Source organism: Ruditapes philippinarum, unplaced genomic scaffold (assembly GCF_026571515.1).
Source record: "Ruditapes philippinarum isolate M1 unplaced genomic scaffold, ASM2657151v2 ctg219_1_1_1_1, whole genome shotgun sequence".
In the NCBI taxonomy this organism is placed as follows: Eukaryota; Metazoa; Mollusca; class Bivalvia; order Venerida; family Veneridae; genus Ruditapes; species Ruditapes philippinarum.
The window spans coordinates 664,042-689,277 of NW_026859162.1; the positions used below are offsets into that span (position 1 = coordinate 664,042).

Below are 25,236 nucleotides of genomic sequence, written 5' to 3' on the forward strand. Positions count from 1 at the left end.
CGGAAGTAAATAGTTTTGGTTACCATGGAAAAACGTGACATTTAGGTCTAGCATGACTAATTTTTGTCCATACGAGGTCGTCTTACTTGTGATATTTAGTACAAAGGGATAGTTTTAGTACATGCTCAAAATAAAATAAATAATGAAAAGAAACTTTTTACATAAACTTCATTGGGGTTTGGATCTAAAAACGCATAATTCCAAATTGTCGATTAAATACAGTTTTAAAACAAACAAAAAAAAGAACAACATATTTCAACGTCTAGATAATCTAGCCTACTGTACACATTTGACGTTAAAAATGATATTTGAATAATTATAGCCTAATATGATATTTGCTCAGATTGACAAATATACACGATATATTTATATATTTGGAACCCCAGAACCCAAGTGTCTGCATGGTGCCTTGCTCTGGTCTATTGAATGTTCTTATATAAAAAGACTACAGTAATGCTATGAGAAAAACTGGCTTAAGATAATTATAGGTCACTAAAACACTTGTTAATTAGAGTCTGGATCCCTGCTAAGCTTCCTCTTATAAACACTGCCACTCTAAATACTACAATTATTGTCTCTCTTAATACATTGTACTCGGTCTTGGTCAATATGTAGAGGCATATATATACATGATACTGAGAAAATTAGTCTAGTAAAAATAGCCCCATCAGTAGATCTATCAGTAAACTAGAAATAGTGATGTAGCATAGGTACCCGTTGTAGTATGCTGCTGTCAGTTATGATAAGCCCCGCCTACTGTGTATAATCTCTTGTACTTGTAGAACTTTAATTAGTTCTTATAATACACTTGTACAGTAAAAATTAAAAGCTAGGAACTATATCCTTCGGGTCTGTGTTATCAAACAATCCCTTTAAGGGTCTGGTTCCATTTAGAACATTACACCCGTAACTGCAGCTATAAGTGCCTTACTTTTGAAAACTTTTATTCACGTACACTATGGAAGCATAAGCCCTCGAAAGAACGTCCCAAAATATTCCGTTTGATACCCAACTTGACTATGCTACGACCGTTCGTAAGGAAGATATTGACTATGCTCTACATGACTGACTTTTTTTTCTCATGTAAACACGTTAAGTGTATATATTGTTGGTATCAGAATCTCAATTTTACGCGATTTTTCTTCTACTCAATAAATTCGTGCATGACTATATATGAAAATACTACAAATGTATGTTTGTATGGAAAGTCATTTAGTGTTAAAGGGGTACGTCTTTTGTCGTTCTGGAAGTCAATGGCTACAATGTGAGTCAATGGTTGCTAGGGGAAGTCACTTGTTGCTTTGGGAAGTCACTGGTTGCTATTGAAAGTCAATGTTTGCTAAGGAAATGACTGGTTGCAAGTTATTTAATGTTAACTGCGTCTCTGGTCGCTATGTACAGTCAATGGTTACTATGTGAGTCAATGTTTGGTACGGGAAGTCACTATAGTTGCTATGGAAAGACAATGTTTGCTGAGGAAGTCACTGGTTGCTATGGGAAATCAATGATTTTTATGGCAAGTCACTCGCCCGACACTCAGGGGCAATTTACTCCATCATGTCAAGCGAAACTGATTAACAGAAGATCTTTTGGATATTCATTTCATAGTTTGGCAGCGATATACTAAAAGACATCATCATACCTGTCAGTTTTTGGAATATAATGTGTCTAAAATTTAAATGATTTTTCCGTTTATGTCAGCATAGGTTTCTAGTTTTTGTGCAATAAAATTGCTCTTACTTTTTCGATTCTTGGGGGATTCACCCATTTCATGATATTGTAAGGTTTATAACCCTAGATAATTACTTCCCATCTAAACTTTAAAAAATTGGCCCCTTATAGTTAAGTTGTTGCCCTTAAGGGTTGGGGCATTGGAATTGCTGCCACCGTTCATCACTGTGTGATTGTAAGAAACGGCTGATTGGGTTCGCATTACTTGGCTCTATACATCTCCTAGTTCATCATGTGAGATGGTTTCAACTTACTTTGAAAATTTTAACACCCCAGATTAGCCAAAATAAGCTTTCCTGTTTGGGTATGACCTCAACTGAACTGGTGCATCGTAAAACCAAACAACTAAGACAACCTTAAAAACTATTACATTATACTATAACTTATTTATTTATATAGTAATTTACCTCAAACGTCAAATACATGCTCCTTATAATATACATCAATTTTACAAAAAAATGTTTTATCTCTTCACTATGGAGCTGTAATAAAAGTCTGTCTCCACTACTAAAGAGATATACTTATGATTCCTCGTCATCACAAACATGTATTACAAGCCTGTAGACCTTTTTCTTGCCATGGCAACTAAAATTCTGCATGTAATGGACTTTGGGATCAAATATGTTGTATAAAAAGATATCCAAACAAATCCAAATAGGTAAATCTAGCACTTTTACAGTCATCAAGCGATTTTTGTTAGATTTACCCTTGTCCGTCCGTCCATACATATAGATACTTGCGTGCTTTGGGAACAATAGGTAACAGTAAATTTCCTTCAGTAACCTCTTATGAAGCTACTGGCTAAAAGAACAATAGAGAACAAAAGAAAGGCATGTAGCTCAAAAAGTATTGGACCTAGGGTCATGAAACTTTACAGGAATGTTGATCAGCATGTTCGCTTGTGGATTTATTCTGTTTTGTCAGATATTGCCATTAACCATGTTGACTTTAATAGTAAAAATTTGCAATTTTCAAATTTTGTCGTACATAGCTCAAAAAGTATTAGACCTACTAGTCATGAAACTTTACAGGAATGTTACTCGGCATGTGAAGTTGTGCAACTGGGGTTTCGCTTGAAGGTTTATTCTATTTTGTAAGAGTTATTGCCCTTGTCTTAGTAAAAATTTGCAATTTTCAACTATTATCGTACATAGCTCAAAAAAAGTTTGACCAAGAGTATTGAACCTTTACAGGAATGTCGGTCTGCATGAGAAGTTGTGCACCTTGGGTTTTGATTGTGGATTTATTATGTTTTGTCAAAGTTATTGCCCTTGACTTACTAAAAATTTGCAATTTTCAATCTTGTGTGACACATAGCTCAAAATATGTTTTACATAGGGTCATGAAACTTTAAATGAATGTTCATCAGCATATGAAGTTGTGCCCCTAGGGTTTCCGCTTGTCGAGTTATAGCCCTTGACTTAGTGAAAATTTGCAATTTTTAATTTGTGTCGTGCTTAGCTCAAGACTTAGTATAAATTTGCACATTTCTACTTGTTCATGCATAGCTCAAAAAGTATTTGACCTGTAGTCCTGAAAGTTTACAAGAATGTTGGTCAACACGTGTACTTATGCACTTTGGGGTTTGCTTGCAGATTTATTCAGTATTTGTAAAGTTCTTGCCCTTTACTTAGTAAAAGATTTCTAGTTTTCAACTTGTGGCACATGTAGCCCAAAACATGTTTGACCTAGAGCCATAAGATTGACAAAACAGTGGAATGTAGGGGCACCTGTGTCCTATGGACACATTTCTAGTTTTCCTTTACAACCAGAACAAAAAACGTCACCCAAGAATAAATTGTAAATTTTACTTACTCATAAATGCGGCATAAGAGTTGTTTTCTCTTTTCGTCCAATTAAGCCCATAATAGGATTCTTTAACAATCTTAAGGCTGGCTAATCAATGCCTTGTTTTGGTTAAGAGTCACAAGAATTGGTTTAAGAGAAAATCTTAATAATATGATCGCTCTTTAAAAATTAATGTTATTAACTATCAATTACAGCATTAACCAGTTCTGCCACATACATTTCGCAAGGTAATACAGAAACATGGTCATGTCTCTACACCTTCAAGATCACATGATGACCTTTTGGCTTCACAGTTTGGGGATGATCTCAAATGTCCTCCTGAGTATTACAAGGAGTTTGAAAGAACCGATGACCAAATAGATCTACATGACAACTTCCTCACTTAAAAATATCCAAAGTCCTTGAAATTTAAAGAACCTGCAGGTATGCAACCTAAAATCAAAAACCAATAGCAACTTTGACACTGAGGTCCCAAACATTTAAACATTAATCACTTTATAAAATTATTTCTAAAAATCTAGGATAAACAACAAAATACACCAATTTCTATTTAATATATACATTTAATAGCAATTTTTTGTAAAATCATCAGATTACAAAGAGAAAAAAAACTTATATTAAAGTAGGCACTGCCATTACTTTTGTCCACTTTTAAAGAACACAATGTGTTCACTTAGTTTTTGTAAAATTCTAACATTGCATGTTACATAATTATGATAATCTTAATTGGCATACTGAGTTATTATAGGATAATGGTTCTACAGATTTCCCTGTAGTCAGATAGATCCAATAAGAAGTTTCTCTTACTCCAATAAGGTTTGTAGGCAAACAGCATGGATCCTGATCAGACTTCGCCGATGCCAAGCCTGGTCTGGATCCATGCTGGTCGCAAACGTGTTTGTTTTGTCATGGCTCAGCTTAGATATTTTTGACATAAACATTAATCACTCCAAAAAATAAATGCATACTTATTCCAAAAAGAATAACCTCTAAAGTGGCTGTCATAAATATTGTGTTCTAATTAAATCTGAACAGACTGTGAATGGCTTTCTTAACAATACTAGTGGTCTCTTATCCATGTCACAAAGTGCATACTTTGATTAGTTTAAAGTGCATATTTTACTAAATTGCATTGCCTACTTTTTAAGTCCACATACATTGTAACACTAAGTCTTACTACATGGGTCATCATCTTGGTCAACATACATATATAGTCTAGTATTAGCAGAGACATAGATAAAAGTTTTAACTTTCAAGTGTTGTATACTATACAAGAATCACATCATTCTACAGCCTTTAAGTTTTAATTGCTACAACATGCCTAATTTTTTCACTTTTGATAGGCATGTGGGATATTTAAATAGAGTACATAGGAGTTGCTTATCTGTTATCTACATCTCTGGTATAAATGTAGTTATTTCACTTAATGTACTTTCATATTTAAAAGGATGGGAAAGTTCAGGTTATATATCCAGATATAACAGTAAAATAGTGTCTACATAAAACTGACTCAATGAAAGAGGTGGAAAGTTTTGTGTAAAAAAAAATAATTCATTTTCTGTTTGAAGTCTGTTTTGAGAGGATGATAAAAACATGTGTTGTAGATCTGACCACATGTTTATGAGAATAACATACATGTAGTGCCTGTAGAATCAGACAACTGATAGTAACAAAGTTATACATACACATTTTAAGCACTTTTCTCAAATGCGTGTCAAATGCAAAAAAAACCCATTAAAATGTGTTCTTGGCTTCAGAACATCAGTCCATCATAAAAACTTTATACATTTGAACTTTTTTATCAATAATCAGTAAAAATATCACTTGTTTAAAGAAAAGACAGAATCTCAGTAACTTAGTGTTGATGCAACAGCAATTTTCTAGTTCTGGTTGAGAAATTCAGAATTCTTCTCTTCAGTTAACAAAAATGTTTTTATAACTTCCTAATTATCTCAACCTATGTCATGAAGTTTCTTTCTTCTTTTTGTTGAGTCCATCATTAAACCCCTCTCTGTTGCGAGCAATTTCAATCGCAAGAAACTGTATTCTGACCACTGCAACAGAAAAAATTAATTTTTAATGCAAGCATTTAACAGTTCCCTATACTGAAAGAAAGTTCAAACATGTACATGTGTATATTGTATTCTGTTTTGAAATTTCATTATTTAATACCATTAACAGGAGTCCTTGAATCTGTTACTTTACTTTGTAAAAAAAGATACTCTTTAAAGGTGATTGGAATTTTCAACTGGCCAATTTTCTTTGCTGTTTTAATGTCACCTTTCATATTACATACATGTTTTCAAAATATGACTGAAATTTGTCACAACAGAATTTTACTTTAACAGATTTATATTTGAATTCTGATGAATAGAAAATCTGCAAGGTAAACACAATAGTTAGTGAAATGAATATGAATACTTTACATTTTTTTTTATTTCACAATTCATATTAGAATTATCAAAAATTCTAGAAATTTTACTCTTTTCTTTTGTTTAATTTATGTGTTTTGGAAAAAGGGGGCATATGTTTATTTTTCTTCAAGGGTGACCCTTTGGGTTTGGAAAGATTCGTCCCTCACCTTGATAAGTAGACATTAAACCCAAATTTGAGGAAAATTTAAAAGGGGCAAAAAATTTTTGACATTTTACCCTTTAAATGTGACCTTACCCTTAAGGCAACAGGTCAACTTGTTGAAATGAACATTTGAGCTAAGTAGAAAATTCACAAAACTGCATTGGATTAATAAAGCAGACATGGTTAAAATGATCTTTTTTCTTCTTTTTTTGGGGGTGAGGCTGTGTGAATTTACATCGCACCAACCTGTTATAAATCATATGGCGACTTTCCAGCTTTACTGATGGAGGTATACCTTAGGTGTGCTTTCCTGCATTATTCCAAGCACGAATGGGCACCTGAGTTGAACCACTGACCAGTCTGTAAGCCAACTGAATAAATTCCTTGCATGAAAGAATCTTAAGTCCCAATCGGGGTTAAAACCCACAGCAATCAGGCGCAACAACCTTAACCACTTGACCATAGATGCCCCTCAAAACAGATTGATCAACAGACCAATAGGACAATATCATTCAAATATACTTAAATCACTATGTTTAGTAAGTGGTTATTCACTCATGAAAATGCTTTAAAAAAATTATATTCACTTGGTGAAATACATTTTTATCTTATAACCAAACAAGCAAATTACCTTTGTTTATTTGAAATTAAAATGCATACACCATTAAGTTTATATGGGCACTTTTCAGTTTGACTGGTGACAAGAAACAAAAAGCAGAGCCATAAATTTTCTGTGATTCAACAATGTGCGAAACAGTACAAATGGAACTTACCTAAAGTAGAATTACTCTCTGAAAATTCTTCTCTGCTGTTGATTCGTATCAATGTTCCCATGTTGAAGTCTTCTACACGATTTTCAAATTTATTGCAAAATCCTCGCCATTTCTGAAGTATGCCAAAAGAAAAGTTCCAAGTTTTAAAGCAAAGTGATTGGCATAAAAAAGAGAAGTGACCAGTATCTAAATTTATCTATATTTAACAGCATCATTCTATAGACTTAGATGAGAACAAAATTTCATATATAATACTTGTCTAAAGCATTAGTACTATTCAATAGAACATTACAATGAAACTGTACAGGAAGTTTATAACTTCAACCATAAACTTGATACAGAATAAGACTGTATGGCTATTCTCCTATATAGAACACAGCCTGTCTAACAGGATTAAAGGTTCAATATAAATAAGTACAGTTTAAACTTGATATTTTAATATCGCTGAGTCACAATACAGTTTTGCAAATAGGCCTGCAACATTAACAATTCTGACTTGCCAACAAGCCAGAAACACAGACAATACTAACTTGCCAATAAGTCTTTCACTGACAAATCTGACTTGCCAATAAACTCGTAACACTGACAATACTGACTTGCTAATAAGTCTGTACCACTGACCATACTGACTTGCTAATAAGTCTGTACCACTGACCATACTGACTTGCTAATAAGTCTGTACCACTGACCATACTGACTTGCTTATAAGTCTGTACCACTGACCATACTGACTTGCTTATAAGTCTGTACCACTGACCATACTGACTTGCTTATAAGTCTGTACCACTGACCATATTGACTTGCTTATAAGTCTGTACCACTGACCATACTGACTTGGGCTTATAAGTCTGTACCACTGACCATACTGACTTGCTTATAAGTCTGTACCACTGACCATACTGACTTGCTTATAAGTCTGTACCACTGACCATACTGAGTCACTGACTTGCTTATAAGTCTGTACCACTGACCATACTGACTTGCTTATAAGTCTGTACCACTGACCATACTGACTTGCTTATAAGTCTGTACCACTGACCATACTGACTTGCTTATAAGTCTGTACCACTGACCATACTGACTTGTCGATAGAGATACTCTGGAACTTGGTAGATAAGGGTTTTTCCCATCCTATCCAGGTGTGTAAACAAACATTGACCCTAACATTGCATTGACCATTCTATTGTGAATGGCAGTACACCATCAAGCTGTAATGGTTAATTTTGTACCCAAGGAATAGATGGGAAAAACCCACATTTGCCTAGTTCTTAATAACATCTATAACATGGAAAATACTAACTTGCCAATAAGCATGTAATATTTACAAAACTGACTAATCATTAAACCTTTCACATTGACAATACCTATGTGCCAGTAAACCTATTACATTGACAATACTGTCAAGTACAGGTGCACTGCCAGGTGCAAGAATGCCCTATTTGTGCAGTCTGACAATACAAGTATTAGCTATAATTACTTTTTTTTACTGAATTTTAAAAATTAAACAATGAAGAAAAAATTTAAAGAAAAGAGGGAAAAGGAAAAAAAAGAGAAAAAAAAGGGAAAAAAAAGGAAGGAAAAAATTTTAAGGAAAAGGGGGAAGGAAAGAAAAAAAGAAAAAAAGGGAGGAGGAAAAAAAAAAAAGAAAAAGAAAAAATATGCAACCCGGATGTGTGACCTTGGGCCCTTTGGGCCCCGGGGGGTTTAAATTTTAAAAGACGGCAACTCAGCTCACATGATAAAATTTGTGCCAAATTTAAAATTGAAATCCCTCTATGCATTTTAGAAGTTTTTGCTCCCGCAAAGGTTTTTTTTATGAGCTCTAAAATTTGACCCTTTACCTTTTTACCTAAGAACCCTTTGGTTTCCCTGTGCAGGGACATTAGGGGGTGAAAAAATTTTTAAAAAAAGTAACATTAAAATTCCTCCATGCATGTAGAAAATATGCTCTGGACAACATCTGGATATTTAATCATCTCCAGTGACTTGACCTTGCAAATATTAACCTAAATTAAATGTGTCACATCTGTAGTCATGATAGTTACCATTTGTGCTACAATCCATCAATAAATGATGACTAAATGGTGCCTATACACATGTTCAAATTTTTATCTGAACTTTGACCTCTATGTGTAACCTTGAGTTTGGTCGCAGGGATCTGAATTTTGCGTGCGACACTCAGCCCCACAATGGTGAACATTTGTGCCAAGTTATATTGAAATCCCCCTATGAATGTAGAAGTTTTGCTCCGGACAAGTGTTTTTCAATGAGCTCTAAGTGTGACCTTGACCTTTGACCTAGAGACCTAGTTCTTGGCGTGACATGGATTCTCATAATGGTGAACATTTCTATGAAATTTCATTAAAATCCCTCCATGCGTGTAGGAGATATGCTCCGGACAAAATCTGGATATTTCATCATCTTAAGTGACCTTGACCTTGTATATATTGACCTAAATTATATGTATCACAGCCATAGTCTTGATAATGACCATTTGTGTTACAATCCCTCAACAAGAGCCGGTTGAACCGGGTGATGCTCCCCGATTAGGTTTTGGACACAGGAAGGTATACCTCTTGTTGTGTCAGAGTTATGCCACAGACAAAGTTCAAAGTGTAAAAACAACCCAAATATTGTGCACAACACATTGTCTCAATATTGTGATCATTTTTGTGAAATAGTTGTAAAATCCGACTTCAAATAACGAAGAAATGCGCCGGACATGATTTTGCTGCAAGGTCATGACATGACCATGACCTTCAAGGTAGGGACCCAACTGTTGCATGCGGCATGTTGATTCAATATGGTGATCATCTCTGTGAAATAGTTGCTAAATCCGACTTCCAGTAACAAAGTTATGGGCAGGACCTTGTGTCTCAATATGGTGATCACTTCTGTGAAATATTTTTAAAATCCACTTCAAATAAAAAAGTTATGGACCAGACACGATTTTGCTGCAAGGTCATGCTGTGACCTTGACCTTCAAGATAGCGACCAAAATGTTGCGTGCGACACGTCGTCTCAATATGGTGATCATTTCTGTGAAATATTTTTAAAATCCGACTTCAAATAATAAAGTTATGGACCGGACACGATTTTGCTGCAAGGTCGTGCTGTGACCTTGACCTTCAAGGTAGTAACCCAAATGTTGCGCGCGACACATCGTCTCAATATGGTGATCATTTCTGTGAAATATTTTTAAAATCCGACTTCAAATAATGAAGTTATGGACCGGACACGATTTTGCTGCAAGGTCATGCTGTGACCTTGACCTTCAAGGTAGCAACACAAATGTTGCGCGCGACACATCGTCTCAATATGGTGATCATTTCTGTGAAATATTTTTAAAATCCGACTTAAAATAATGAAGTTATGGACCGGACAAAACTTTGCTTCAAGGTCATGCTGTGACCTTGACCTTCAAGGTAGCAACCCAAATGTTGCGCGCGACACATCGTCTCAATATGGTGATCATTTCTGTGAAATATTTTTAAAATCCGACTTCAAATAATGAAGTTATGGACCGGACACAACTTTGCTGCAAGGTCATGCTGTGACCTTGACCTTCAAGGTAGCAACCCAAATGTTGCGCGCGACACATTGTCTCAATATGGTGATCATTTCTGTGAAATATTTTTAAAATCCGACTTCAAATAATGAAGTTATGGACTGGACACGATTTTGCTGCAAGGTCATGCTGTGACCTTGACCTTCAAGGTAGCGACCCAAATGTTGCGCGCGACACGTCGTCTCAATATGGTGATCATTTCTGTGAAATATTTTTAAAATCCGACTTCAAATAATGAAGTTATGGACCCGACACGATTTTGCTGCAAGGTCATGCTGTGACCTTGACCTTCAAGGTAGCGACCCAAATGTTGCGCGCGACACGTCGTCTCAATATGGTGATCATTTCTGTGATATAGTTTTAAATTCTGACTTCAAATAACAAAGTTATGGACCGGACACGAATTCAAGACGTACGTACGTACGGACGGACGGACGGACAACCCGACGACTATATGCTCCCCCGAAATTTTTCGGGGAGCATAATAAATGATGACTAAATGGTCCATATACACATCTTCATATTTTTATCTGAACTTTGACCTCTATGTGTGACCTTGACCTTGGCCTTGACCTGAATCTTGCGCGCGCGACACTCCGCCTCACAATGGTGAACATTTGTGCCAAGTAATATTGAAATCCCTCTATACATGTGGAAGTTTTGCTCCGGACAAGTATTTTTCAATGAGCTCTAAGTGTGACCTTGACCTTTGACCTAGAGACCTGGTTCATGTGCGCGACACTGCTCCTCATAGTGGTGAACATTTCTATGAAGTTTCATTAAAATCCCTCCATACATTTAGGAGATATGCTCCGGACAAAATCTGGATATTTCATCATCTTTAGTGACCTTGACCTTGTATATATTGACCTAAATTATATGTATCACAGTCATAATCTTGATAATGACCATTTGTGTTACAATCCCTCAATAAATGATGACTAAATGGTCCATATACACATCTTCATATTTTTATCTGAACATTTTGACCTCTATGTGTGACCTTGACCTTGGCCGCAAGGACCTGAATCTTGCGCGCGGACACTCCGCCTCACAATGGTGAACATTTGTGCCAAGTAATATTGAAAATCCCTCTATACATGTTGGAAGTTTGCTCTGGAAAAGCATTTTTCAATGAGCTCTAAGTGTGACCTTGACCTTTGACCTAGAGACCTGGTTCATGTGCGCGACACTGCTCCTCATAGTGGTGAACATTTCTATGAAGTGTCATTAAAATCCCTCCATACATGTAGGAGATATGCTCCGGACAAAATTGGACGCCGCCCGCCCGACCGCCAGGGGCGTTCCCATTATACGTCCTGTTTTTCAAACAGGCGTATAATAATGATATAATATTCAATTTAAATGACTCACTTCTTTTGAAGCTGGTGTTTTCATACCATCAACATCCAGATTTTCTACATTAAAGTCTGGAAACTCTTGTCTAAATAAAGTGTAGATCTCATCATCAAGCTGTGTCAGCTTTAAATATCTCGTCTCTACCGATGATATTAACTGTAAATAAAACAAAAATTCTATACCTCAGCTCTAAAGTTGATTTTAACTGAAAACAAAACAAAAATTCTATACCTCGTCTCTACGACGATATTAACTGAAAATAAAACAAAAATTCTATAACTCAGCTCTAAAGTTGATTTTAACTGAAAACAAAACAAAAATTCTATACCACGTCTCTACTGACGATATTAACTGAAAATAAAACAAAAATTTTATAACTCAGCTCTACTGACGATATTAACTGAAAATAAAACAAAAATTCTATACCTCAGCTCTAAAGTTGATTTTAACTGAAAACAAAACAAAAATTCTATACCTCGTCTCTACCGACGATATTAACTGAAAATAAAACAAAAATTCTATACCTCGTCTCTACCGACGATATTAACTGAAAATAAAACAAAAATTCTATACCTCTTCTCTACCGACGATATTAACTGAAAATAAAACAAAAATTCTATACCTCGTCTCTACCGACGATATTAACTGAAAATAAAACAAAAATTCTAAACCTCGTCTCTCCCGACGATATTATCTGGAAATAAAACAAAAATTCTATACCTTGTCTCTACTGACGATATTAACTGAAAATAAAACAAAAATTATATACCTTGTACCGATGATATTAACTGAAAATAAAACAAAAATTCTATACCTCGTCTCTACCGACGATATTAACTGAAAATAAAACAAAAATTATATACCTTGTACCGATGATATTAACTGAAAATAAAACAAAAATTCTATACCTCGTCTCTACCGACGATATTAACTGAAAATAAAACAAAAATTAATATTATACGCTTGTACGTCTCTACGACGATATTAACTGAAATAAAACAAAAATTCTATATCTCGTCTCTACCGACGATATTAACTGAAAATAAAACAAAAATTAATACCTTGTACCGAAAATTCTATACCTACGACGTAACTGAAAATAAACAAAAATTTCTACCTACGACGACGATATTAACTGAAAATAAAACAAAAATTCTATACCTCGTCTCTACCGACGATATTAACTGAAAATAAAACAAAAATTCTATACCTCGTCTGTACCGACGATATTAACTGAAAATAAAACAAAAAAATTATATACCTTGTACCGATACGATGATATTAACTGAAAATAAAACAAAATATTCTATACCTCGTCTCTACTGACGATATTAACTGAAAATAAAACAAAAATTATATACCTCGTCTCTACGACGATATTAACTGAAAAAAAACAAAATTATAAAAACAAAAATTCTATACCCTCGTCTCTACTGACGATATTAACTGAAAAAAATAAAACAAAATTATATACCTCGTCTCTACCGACGATATTAACTGAAAATAAAACAAAAATTATATACTTGTACCGATGATATTAACTGAAAATAAAACAAAAATTATATACCTCGTCTCTACACGACGATATTAACTGAAAATAAAACAAAATTATATACCTTGTACCGATGATATTAACTGAAAAATAAAACAAAAATTATATACCTATGTACCGATGATATTAACTGAAAATAAAACAAAAATTCTATACCTCTGTACCGATGATATTTAACTGAAAATAAAACAAAAAAATTATATACCTCGTCTCTACCGACGATATTAACTGAAAATAAAAACAAAAATTAATATACCTTGTACCGATGATATTAACTGAAAATAAAACAAAAATTCTATACCTCGTCTCTACCGACGATATTAACTGAAAATATAAAACAAAAATTATATACCTCGTCTCTACCGACGATATTAACTGAAAATAAAACAAAAATTATATACCTTGTACCGATGATATTAACTGAAAATAAAACAAAAATTCTTTATCTCGTCTACTCGTCTCTACCGACGATATTAACTGAAAATAAAACAAAAATTCTATACCTCGTCTCTACCGACGATATTAACTGAAATAAAACAAAAATTCTATACCTCGTCTCTATTGACGATATAAACTGAAAATAAAACAAAAATTCTATACCTCGTCTGTACCGACGATATTAACTGAAAATAAAACAAAAATTATATACCTTGTACCGATGATATTAACTGAAAATAAAACAAAAAATTCTATACCTCGTCTCTACTGACGATATTAACTGAAAATAAAACAAAAATTATATACCTCGTCTCTACCCGACGATATTAACTGAAAATAAAACAAAAATTCTATACCTCGTCTCTACCGACGATATTAACTGAAAATAAAACAAAAATTATATACCTCGTCTCTACCGACGATATTAACTGAAAATAAAACAAAAATTCTATACCTTTGTACCGACGATATTAACTGAAAATAAAACAAAAATTATATACCTCGTCTCTACCGACGATATTAACTGAAAATAAAACAAAAAATATATATACCTCGTCTCTACCGATGATATTAACTGAAAATAAAACAAAATTCTATACCTTGTACCGATGATATTTAAAACTGAAAATTAAACAAAAATTCTATACCTTGTACCGATGATATTAACTGAAAATAAAACAAAAATTATATACCTCGTCTCTACCGATGATATTAACTGAAAATAAAACAAAAATTCTATACCTCGTCTCTACCGACGATATTAAACTGAAAATAAAACAAAAATTCTATACCTTGTACCGATGATATTAACTGAAAATAAAACAAAAATTCTATACCTCGTCTCTACCGACGATATTAACTGAAAATAAAAACAAAAATTATATACCTCGTCTCTACCGACGATATTAACTGAAAATAAAACAAAAATTCTATACCTTGTACCGATGATATTAACTGAAAATAAAACAAAAATTCTATACCTTGTCTCTACCGACGATATTAACTGAAAATAAAACAAAAATTATATACCTCGTCTCTACCGACGATATTAACTGAAAATAAAACAAAAATTCTATACCTTGTACCGATGATATTAACTGAAAATAAAACAAAAATTCTATACCTCGTCTCTACCGACGATATTAACTGAAAATAAAACAAAAATTATATACCTCGTCTCTACCGACGATATTAACTGAAAATAAAACAAAAATTCTATACCTTGTACCGACGATATTAACTGAAAATAAAACAAAAATTCTATACCTCGTCTCTACCGACAATTAAACAATTAACAAAACAAAAATTCTGTCAATTTATTTCTAAAATGAAGCTAAATAAAGTCTTTGTTCCAAATAAAATGCATCATTATATTTCAAAATGACCAACAGACAAGCTAACTCTAGTATTCCCCATTCAAACTTTGTTTGTGGGAAAAACCAGGGATACAAATATCTCAGCTCTATAATTAAGCCTTGCAGTTACAGACCTTTTTAAAAACAAAAATTCTTATACTACATGTAAAATCAATGACTCTTGGTGTGGGGCCAAATTTGACACAAGGGTCATGATTTGAACAAATATGATAGAGGTCTACTTAATTTTTTCTTTGCCTCTTTAGATTCTATCATTTTGATAGATCTATAGTGTAGATTCAAGCCCACTTTATCATTATAAAATTATGTAAAAAGAAAACTGGGCATCGCCATTTTTCTTTTGCCTCTAATATGTTGAAATCATGAAAATCACACTCAAATATATCGTTTCCCACTGTTGAACTATCTACTCAGCTTAAATTGATTATTAATTAAGCAACAACCATACAATCTTCTTCAAGTCAAGTTATATACCACTGTGGCAGGCAAACTTCAAATTTGTATCAATGACATCCTTCTTTCACAACAGCAGTGCATAATGGTGTATAAAATGACATAATTTTACTTATTTTTATATGTATAAAGCATGTTTTTCCTAAAAGTAATTCTTCCCATATTTTGTACTTACATTAAAATATGTTTCAGCGTGATGATATGCTTTGATTGCCCACTGAAATTCTACATCTTGCTAAAATGAAAGCAAAACAGTATACTTGTTAAATCATACAAATATTTTCACTCAATTACCATTATCAATAACATTTTTATAATTTTCTTTTGCATAAAAAAGTTCTCTAAAAAGCTCTAAAAAGTTCTCTAATCCTGCAGTTAACAATACAATGTGTTAACAAAAGCTGTGCACATGGTGAATGACAAGGCTACTTAATAGTAAAACAAACTCTGATCAGGATTTTTAAAGTAAAGAATGGTCAGAAAGTCAGTGAAAAGGTCTTGGTCAATGACCAATTATTGTGGTTATTCTCAAGTAGTTTTGAAGTTCAGAAAAATAAATAATTCAGTGATACTCCATGTTACAGTGAAGGGCCTTATCAAGTTACATACAATTATGATTTCAATGACATCTGTGTTGTAACAGTATAGTTGGTTTAAGTGACGCAAGTAACCGTAATGCCCAGAAAAGTACTGAGCTGTCCATGCAAACTTTAAAACAACAAGAAGTATTATCTAAAGTATATAGCTAAATATATACATCTACTGTAAAAATTATTGTCTGAAATAAAAAAACAAAACAAATAAACCTTCCAATGTATGAAAGAAATATCTTTTTGAATTTCCATAAAATGCACAGTATAATTGCTAAATGGTTTCATGTAAAATAGCAGCATAATAATTATCTTGTTCCGGAATATTTTATTGTACTTATGTTTAATTTTCATGCGTAATATTTTCCCTAAAATGGTTTTCCCTAGATTGTAAGATAACAATAGAAAATATTCAAACAGGGGAACAGAAGTAAAATGTTCTTTCTTTTTAATTATTAAAATCATATATTCAATATTGGAACATCCCACACAAAAAGTGCCCCTGATTTACCTTGTTTTCATAATTTTTGGCATCAGACTGAAGAGCTCCACCTACTGCTGACACTTCTGAAGCATTGAATGATTCCAGGGATGACATTCTGTAACAAAAAATACAAATTATAATATTTCATCATTATGTTCAATAGATAATATAAAGATTTAACCCACTAATTATTTGCCCCTTAATGGATCTGACCTAAATTAAGATACCTTTCACCCAACATTAGTAACTATTCACCCCACTTAAATGCCCATTAAGCCTCAAGATGCTGTTAGTATTAAATAATTATCTTTACAAAAGCTTATTTTTATTTTGTGTCAAGTTACAGTAATTGACCATATACCTGAGCCATCTTTTGCTATTCTTGAGTTTTAAACTACAGCTCAGGGAGTCAGATGTGTCGCCTTGTGAACAATAAAGTTTAGGCGAAATGGCCAGGACAAAAATGAAATATGAAAATTAACAAAGGGCAATAACTCAAAAAATAAGAAATGCAGAGCAGCAGTTTCTGTGCACTGCACTTCTTATGAATAAGATCTATAATCCTATGAAGTTTCAAGTCCATAGCTTTTATAATTTATGAGAAATGGCCTGGACAAAAATAAAGTATGAAAATTAACAAAGGGCAATAACTAAAAAAATAAGAAATGCAGAGTACCGGTTCTTGTGCACTGCACTCTTCTTAATGAGATCTATCATCCTATGAAGTTTCATGTCCATAGCTTTTAATTTATACTTTAGGAGAAATGGCCTGGACAAAAATAAAGTATGAAAATGAACAAAGGGCAATACATGTAACTCAAAAAATAAGAAATGCAGAGTACCAGTTCTTGTGCACTGCACTTCTTCTTAATGAGATCTATCATCCTATGAAGTTTAATGTCCATAGCTTTTATACTTTAGGAGAAATGGCCTTGACAAAAATAAAGTATGAAAGTTAACAATGGGCAATAACTCAAAAATTAAGAAATGCAGAGTACCGGTTCTTGTGCACTGCATTTCGGGTCATTATAAGAAGCATGCATATCAAGTTTGAAGTCAATCCGACTTATAATGACTGACTTATGCTCCGGACAAGCTTAAGGGGACGCCGACAACAAGCTGACAAAAGTAATTCCTATATGTCGCCTTTTTAAGGCAACACAAAAATTAGTAGAGAAACAGTGATTTAGTTTTTTGAATGAAAGTCATAATTTACCATTTTGTTTACAATTTGCTAACTTTGTCACAAATATTTCATATTCAGCACCATTTCCTTCTGGTGATAACCATTCTTAATCCATTATCACAACATTTTAAATCACATGTATGCCAAAAAACATGCCTTTTATTGACAGTTCACACCACATACTATACATGGATATATGGCATATAAAAAGAAATTTTAAGAAACTTAAATCCTTAATTAATAATTCATAATCTATTGATCTCTTAATTTTACTATTTAGATATACACATTTTGTGACACGAAGGTATAACAAACAATTAAGATTCTTTAATTAATTAGACGATCGACACAAACTGCAAAAACTTTTTGGTTAACACAGTTAAACCTCTTTTTTGCACTTATACCTGTAGGATACCTGTAGGATACCTGTAGGATGATTCTGGGCTCTGATGGAAGGGCCAAGCCCTTTTTAAGCCCCTCTTCTTTTGACAATCTTTCACTACTTCTTCTTATTGCTCTCACCACTTCTATGTTTAATTATATATACTTTTATCTATTTCTGTTCACTCTGCTGTATAATTTTAACAGCATAATTTTTCAATAAACATTTTAAACTTTATATGGAGTGTCTCCGGTCCAGTGTTGGTCTAGTTTTATTTTAAATTCATGAACACTTTTTGAGTCTACTACATTTTTTGGCAAATTATTCCATGTTTTAATCACACGTCTTGAAAACTGATGTAGGCAATGAGTTGTTCTACTACGAGGCATTTCTAGTTTTAAATTATGTCCCCTTGTTGATGCCGAATAACTAAAAAAATTTCAAAAACACAGTCATCTAAGCCCTTTACTATTTTGAAAGTCTGAATCATGTCCCCTCTTAATCTGCGATGTATTACACTTGGTAGTTTAAACTTTTTTAAGACGGTCAATATATGTCAGATCTTTTAATGATGAAACTAGTTTTGTTGCTCTTTGTTGAAGTTTTTCTAGACTTGATATATCTTTTATTAAATATGGATTCCACACAACATTTGCAAATTCAACATGAGGACGAATCAAAGCTGTATACAATTTCACAAAGGTGTATTCATCTAAAAATTCAAAAGACCGGTTCAATAAGGCCTAAAATACTATTTGCCTTATTAATCTTAGTAGAAATATGTTTGCTAAATTTAAGATCTTTTTCAAAAATAACTCCTAGATCACATTCTTCTTGAGTATCTGATAAAGTTTTGTTATTCATAACATACTGTTTTTGAGGATTTGCATGACCATAATGCATCACCTTACATTTATCAACATTAAAGTTCATTTCCCATTTTACTGCCCAGTTCATAATTGAGTCAATATCATTTTGGAGGACATCTGACTTGCTAGTTGGTGTATACAATTTTGTATCATCAGCAAATATTTTAATGCTTGATTTGACATTATCTGTGATATCGTTCACATACATAATAAAAAGTACCGGCCCCAACACACTACCTTGCGGCACTCCACTATCCACTGCTTTCCACAATGATGTACTACCTTTAATTGATACACACTGTCTTCTATTACAAAGAAAACTTTTTATCCACATCAATACATTTCCCTTGATTCCAAAAGATGACACTTTATTTAATAAACGTACATGTGGGACTTTATCGAAAGCCTTTGCTAGATCAAGATATATGGTGTCCCAACTTTGATAATTTTCCATATAAATATTCCATTCTTCTAATACATTTAGAAGTTGTTATGCTCAACATTTGTATATACTGTTACAGTTTGGGATGTTAATGGAATCTTGAAGAAAAAAATTAAACTACCTGTATTTTAAGAAATTGACTGACACAACGATTGATACCTACCTATATATCTTTAAGAAATGTGATAGTTGTTTTAAAACGTGTTCATTTATTTATTTACCTGAACAGAAATAACAAATGGCATCCGAACTATGTGCCGTCTCATTAAACGCTTGAGCCGCAACTTTATTTAAAGGAAATTTCGTAAACCAAGCGCCTTGTTAACTGACAGACGTCCTTGACATTATTATAGCTAAGATGGCCTCAACTGCTCTTCTTCGATGCTGTACAAGAGGTTATTTATCTTTTTGATAAATTTGTGACCGTTTTGAAAATTATTTTTTGTATATTTGAATAGATAATATCTAACAATGATTTTTGTATATAATGCCATGATAAAATCACTCCAATTTACAACAATAATTTAAATATTTGTTAAAAGAAAGTGTTTTTTTTAAAGGTGAAGGTCAAAAAATACTGTTTTAAGCTTTTTGAAATTTAAATTATTTTGTGAATACAGATAACACTACATTTTTTTCATTTTCAATGATTTTCAAGTAATAATATGAAATTAGGCAAAGCCTATGAACGGGGAAGTCGTTAAAAATTCCTTTCATTCTTTCCGTTTTAAATTAGGTGGGTCCTCCTTAGAAGACATACTGTAGGCAAAGCCTATGTCGGCTATGAACAGATCTGTAAAGCCTATGAACAGACCTGTGTCATTCGGAATTTCAGTCAAGCACCGTTTCTGTTTTCGCTCGGAACACTTGATGATTATATTAATACGAAAAGTTGCAATGAATTGTTTCGTTATCAGAATACCCTGCCAATTATCATTGAGTAAAAACATTGAAAATCTCTTTGTTGCGTCTTAGAGGTTACACCAGCCCTATGAATATGATGTCGCTTTGAGATATTTTTTGCTGATGGGCAAAGTAATGGGCTTGATTGACATAAACTATAACAGGCCTGTAATGTCGGTTATATTGGACTAGGTTACACCTGGCAGTCATCGAATTTAGCACTGGCCCGGTGGCCCATGGCCAGTGAAAATTAGTTTGGGCCAGTGTAAATTATAAGAAAATTTAGTGACATATATAGTAGAATATATTCAAAACTGGAATTCGGGCCAGAAAATTCAAAATCTTAATTTCAATGACTGACCTGGTGAGGTATAGTGATGAATCTGGCCTGCAATATCCACCCGCTGCCGGTAGTCTGTCTTTTATCCCCTGGGCCCAATTGGGACACACATTATAGTCCACAAAGTCAAAAGTAAACTGCAGATTACCCACTGCCCCAGAATACAGTCTAACCTGCATTTATCTAGCATCCCATCGATGACCAGCTGATGTACCTCTATTTAGTACAAGGTCAGTCTGTATGCAAGTTGATGCCTCTCCACATGATATTGACCCACTCCTGTAGCAACAGTGCTCCCTCTTGAATCTTAAACCTGAGGTCTTTTCCAGAATCTCTCACAACTGTTAGTAATGTCTTGGTAAAACCTACTCTCATCAATAAATAGAACACATCTCCAGTTTTGTCAGGTCCATCTAACATGCCCTCTCAACCGTTCCATATTGGCCTGGTGGATGATGATGAGTCAATGGAATTCTTATACTGGGTCTTTTTGATAGCAACCTTGCAAGCATTGACCCTAGAACCATTAAGAAGGTCATTACAATCTTATATAAACCTCATGATAAGATTTGTTGTTGTAATTAACCGTCCTTGACAAGCCTGAATATTCTTGTCACCCTTTATCTGCCTCTGCCATGCCTCCTGACTGGTGAATCATACTGCCGGCACCTTACCCAGGCTCTGGTGATAATGGTATGACTAAGCTTCACATCAACCACTTGGTAATAATTATGGTGAGAAACTGTTGGTGCTTGGCAAAAGTTAAAGTAAATGTTCTTGTTTGTAAAATAAAATACACTGGAAAAGATGGTTTGAATAATTAGAGCCATAAAAAGGTGATGGTGTTAAACTGTTAACCACAGAATAAGTGTTGAACAAGACTGCTGCACCTAATGGTGTATTTTACGTCTAGAGTTTGTGCTGTACCGTCAGATGTTCAATCTTAAAATGTGAAGTACTCGATTGAAAAATAAAAGAAATCTACAGAACAAATTATTGATTAGTAAAAGGACTTTACATAAGTATCACTTTGACATTTAATTAGATTTAATAGAATAGAATTCTTTATTTTTTCCAATCATTGGCTATCCCTGGGATTAATCCCAATTAAATTATATATATATGTACATTATATGCATGGAAACCAAAGAATAAAATCACTAAGCTTTAGTTCTGGTTGTTTAACAAAAATAGCTAAAGTAACATTATAAACGAAGTTCAAGTAAAACTATATGATATATCATCATGCTATTTTAAAGATTATAAAGCTTTAAATCTGCTGCAAAAATTATTGTTTGTCAGAATTTTAAAAAATAATACACACAAAATGCTTGTATTAAAATTGTTTTTATGTAGAATAGTATTTTGGTCCAGATCATTGTTATAAGTACAATATTCATGTGTGTTAAATATAAATACGGATGTAAGAGACATTTTATGTTACATGTACATCTCTTTTGAGAATAAACCATTAGATTATAATATAATATCATTTTACAGTTTGATAAATTTTATAAAACATTTTATATAGCTTTTACCCTCGTAAGATATTCCAGTTTCTTCATAAACAAAGTATATAGATGTGAAAAGTATCTTATGAAAGTATTTATTTTAATGAATCTGAAGATACTTTTGGCAGACTCTGTGTACAACTTAAAAATTAGCCTCTTTATATTATTTATCAATGTATGAATTGGTTTAAAAAAGAAAAGAAAAATAAAACTAGAAGATATAACAATTCTCTCTTTACTTCTTTTGTAGGTGGACAGTTCCTCTTCAGGTCAAAGATTACCAGCAGTGGTTCTCTATCATGCCTCTTGCGACCTGAATTAACAAGCACAGGCATTCAATCGAGTCTACTGAGACCTGATGTTACAACAAAACATTTCACTCTTACACCCACACCTTCTGGGGCTCTAGACTATTTCAGGGCCAGAAGAGGACCTTTTACACCAGGTATGTAAGGTTTTATATCTGGAATGTTGAGTGTTCAGTAATTATAAATGTTTACCTCTTGCACCTGAATCAAACAAGGTAGAATTTAGTGACATTCATGATTGCTTTCTTAATTATAATATGTATATTTGTAAATCAGAGGAAAGACAAAGATGATATCATGCAATTGTTGTTTGTATTTTCAGCTGAAAAACAAGGAAATCACATAATGTTTTCTTCAACTCATTGGAAAATAGAAAGAATTTTGGCAGTCAGCATGCTTGGCATTATGCCAGCAGCACTTGTGTATCAAGGGCCATTGATGGATATGTTTTTAACAATTCCTGTATTCATGCATGCTTTCTGGTGAGAACCTTTTATAGTATTTATACTTTAAATGATAAGTTTAAATGTTACACTATCTACTGTTGCACATCCTTAAAATAATATTTATGACAAAATGTACTCATGGAATTTATAAGTATATCAGTAGAGCAACAGTATTTACATAAAGGTTTCAATTAAATCTGTTTGAATTTGTATTTGTTCTACACAAAAGAAAAAACAACAGCATACAAATGTGTCACTGTGTAAATTAACTTAAATGAATTTGCAAAGTTTCATGATTCTGTATAAGTGGATATTTATGCATCACAAAAATTTTGCCAATGTCAAAAAGTTAATTTTTGCGTTCCGAAATATTTGCAAAAATATGATTTCTTGAATTTAATACTGTTTTCGTGATATCATTTATAAAGCAGGTACATGTTAAGAATATGCCGTTATTGTAATTGTACTATTCAGTTGTTTAATACCTTTTTTAGTTATATAATTGTTTGAAATACATTGTATACAATGTAAGTTTGAAAAAGGACCTGAAGTTTGCCTAGAAAGAAATAATTTTTGTGTGATCAAAGATTTGCGAATAATTTCAATTCGCAAAAATCACAAATATTTCCATGTCACAAAATTATTCACTTACACCGTATGATTGAAAACATGTATCTGCATCACAGATTTTATTTGAAACTTAAACATTTAACTTAATAAATTAAACATGACCAATTATTATGTTTAACTGTTCCATTTTATATGAATTCCTTTTAACACAATCATTTCATTTTTTATCTAATGAATTCTTTTTATTATGTGTATTATTGACAAATTTATTTATTTTCTCTTGTTATTTTATAACTAATTTTTCAGTAATTATTGTCACAGATATTGTGACAGAAAATTAGGCATTTAGTTAATGAAAAGATTTCCAGTTTCAAACTATCTTAACTCATATCATACAAGGCCTCTATTGCTACATTTGCTGTTGAGAGTACAATTAAAAAACAAAACAACATGAAATATTAATGATATCTTTCTTTTTCAGGGCTTTTGACCATGTGTTGTCCGACTATTTGCAAAAGTTTATACCATTCATCCATTACATTTGGTGGGCAGTGTCAATTCTTGCTTTTGCTGGACTCATGCACTTTAACTACAATGATGTTGGAATTACTAAAGCCATCGCTATGCTGTGGAAATTGTAGACGTGCTTAAATTATATGTATTGTTTCGTGTCATACCAGTGAAAAAGTGCTCCGCAAACAAGACAATGAACATAAAATATTTAAATAACAGCAAGGGAAGTAACTGTAACTTCTTGTCTCTAAGATTATGTAAACAAATGTTTTGATGTTAGATTATGTAATAATTGTTTTGTTGCATTGAATGAAAAAAAGAAAAGTGATGTTTTTGACAAAATACAAAAGTTGAGTTATTATAATGAAGAAAAAAGGTTTTCTACATGTTTTTCAATTTTTACAAAAAATTTTAATGTTTGATTTAAAAAAAAAGGATGTACCTTTAAAATAAAGAGAAATGTATATTTGCTAGTGGTTTCTATGTATAGCCATGGTATATTTCGCACATTTTGTGATAATAAAAGAAACCTGCATGCTATAACTTGTAATATTTGTTATGATTATTCTGCAGCTATATCTTGCTTGTTAACATTTCTCACATCAGCATAATTATATAAAATATGAAGGCAAAGTATTTGTTTTAAAGTCTGTATAAATCTTTATTACAAATATATGTAGACTTTTTCCAGGTGTTTACTTAAAATTTTTAGTCTAGCTTTAAAATAGTAAGAGTTACAATAGAAAAGAAGAAATAAATGTTCTGTGTTGTTAAATTGGTACACATTTAAAATGTAAAAATGTCAAGAATTTGATTTTATGTTTACTAGTATACTAGAAGCTTAAATTATTTTAGGTTGGTTTTTTTGCTAAACTTTTATCTCATCTAATTTTTATTTTTGTGAACAAGAAGAAGAAAAATAAAATATTGAAGTAAAAAAGAAATGAAAAATTACTTTCTAAATTTAATGTAGAAATTTACATGTTCTACGTTTAATTCTTTGTATTTAGGTGGAATTTTCTATATTGACTATTTCGATTTTTATGATAAACATGT

The 25,236-nt window shown here is 32.6% G+C and overlaps 2 protein-coding genes across 3 annotated transcripts; one reads left to right on the forward strand and one right to left on the reverse strand.

Annotated features, from left to right (window-relative positions):
- Positions 1-4,083: 4,083 nt before the first annotated feature.
- On the reverse strand, positions 4,084-19,900 carry LOC132755486 (protein PBDC1-like). 2 transcript variants are annotated; one of them, XM_060746366.1, is made up of 6 exons: positions 19,811-19,900; positions 16,738-16,825; positions 15,812-15,871; positions 11,833-11,973; positions 6,891-7,002; positions 4,084-5,594 (listed from the first exon to the last, which is right to left on the reverse strand). In XM_060746366.1, the coding sequence occupies exons 2-6, from the start codon at positions 16,822-16,824 to the stop codon at positions 5,503-5,505; spliced, it is 492 nt and encodes a 163-aa protein (XP_060602349.1). In that variant the 5' UTR covers position 16,825; positions 19,811-19,900; the 3' UTR covers positions 4,084-5,502. The 2 variants fall into 2 exon arrangements, with proteins under 2 accessions (XP_060602349.1, XP_060602348.1); XM_060746365.1 differs by having other exon boundaries at positions 19,753-19,873.
- Positions 19,846-24,487, forward strand: LOC132755485 (succinate dehydrogenase [ubiquinone] cytochrome b small subunit A, mitochondrial-like). The gene is made up of 4 exons (XM_060746364.1): positions 19,846-19,984; positions 22,594-22,788; positions 22,974-23,133; positions 24,149-24,487. The coding sequence occupies exons 1-4, from the start codon at positions 19,948-19,950 to the stop codon at positions 24,306-24,308; spliced, it is 552 nt and encodes a 183-aa protein (XP_060602347.1). The 5' UTR covers positions 19,846-19,947; the 3' UTR covers positions 24,309-24,487.
- The last annotated feature ends 749 nt before the right edge of the window (positions 24,488-25,236 follow it).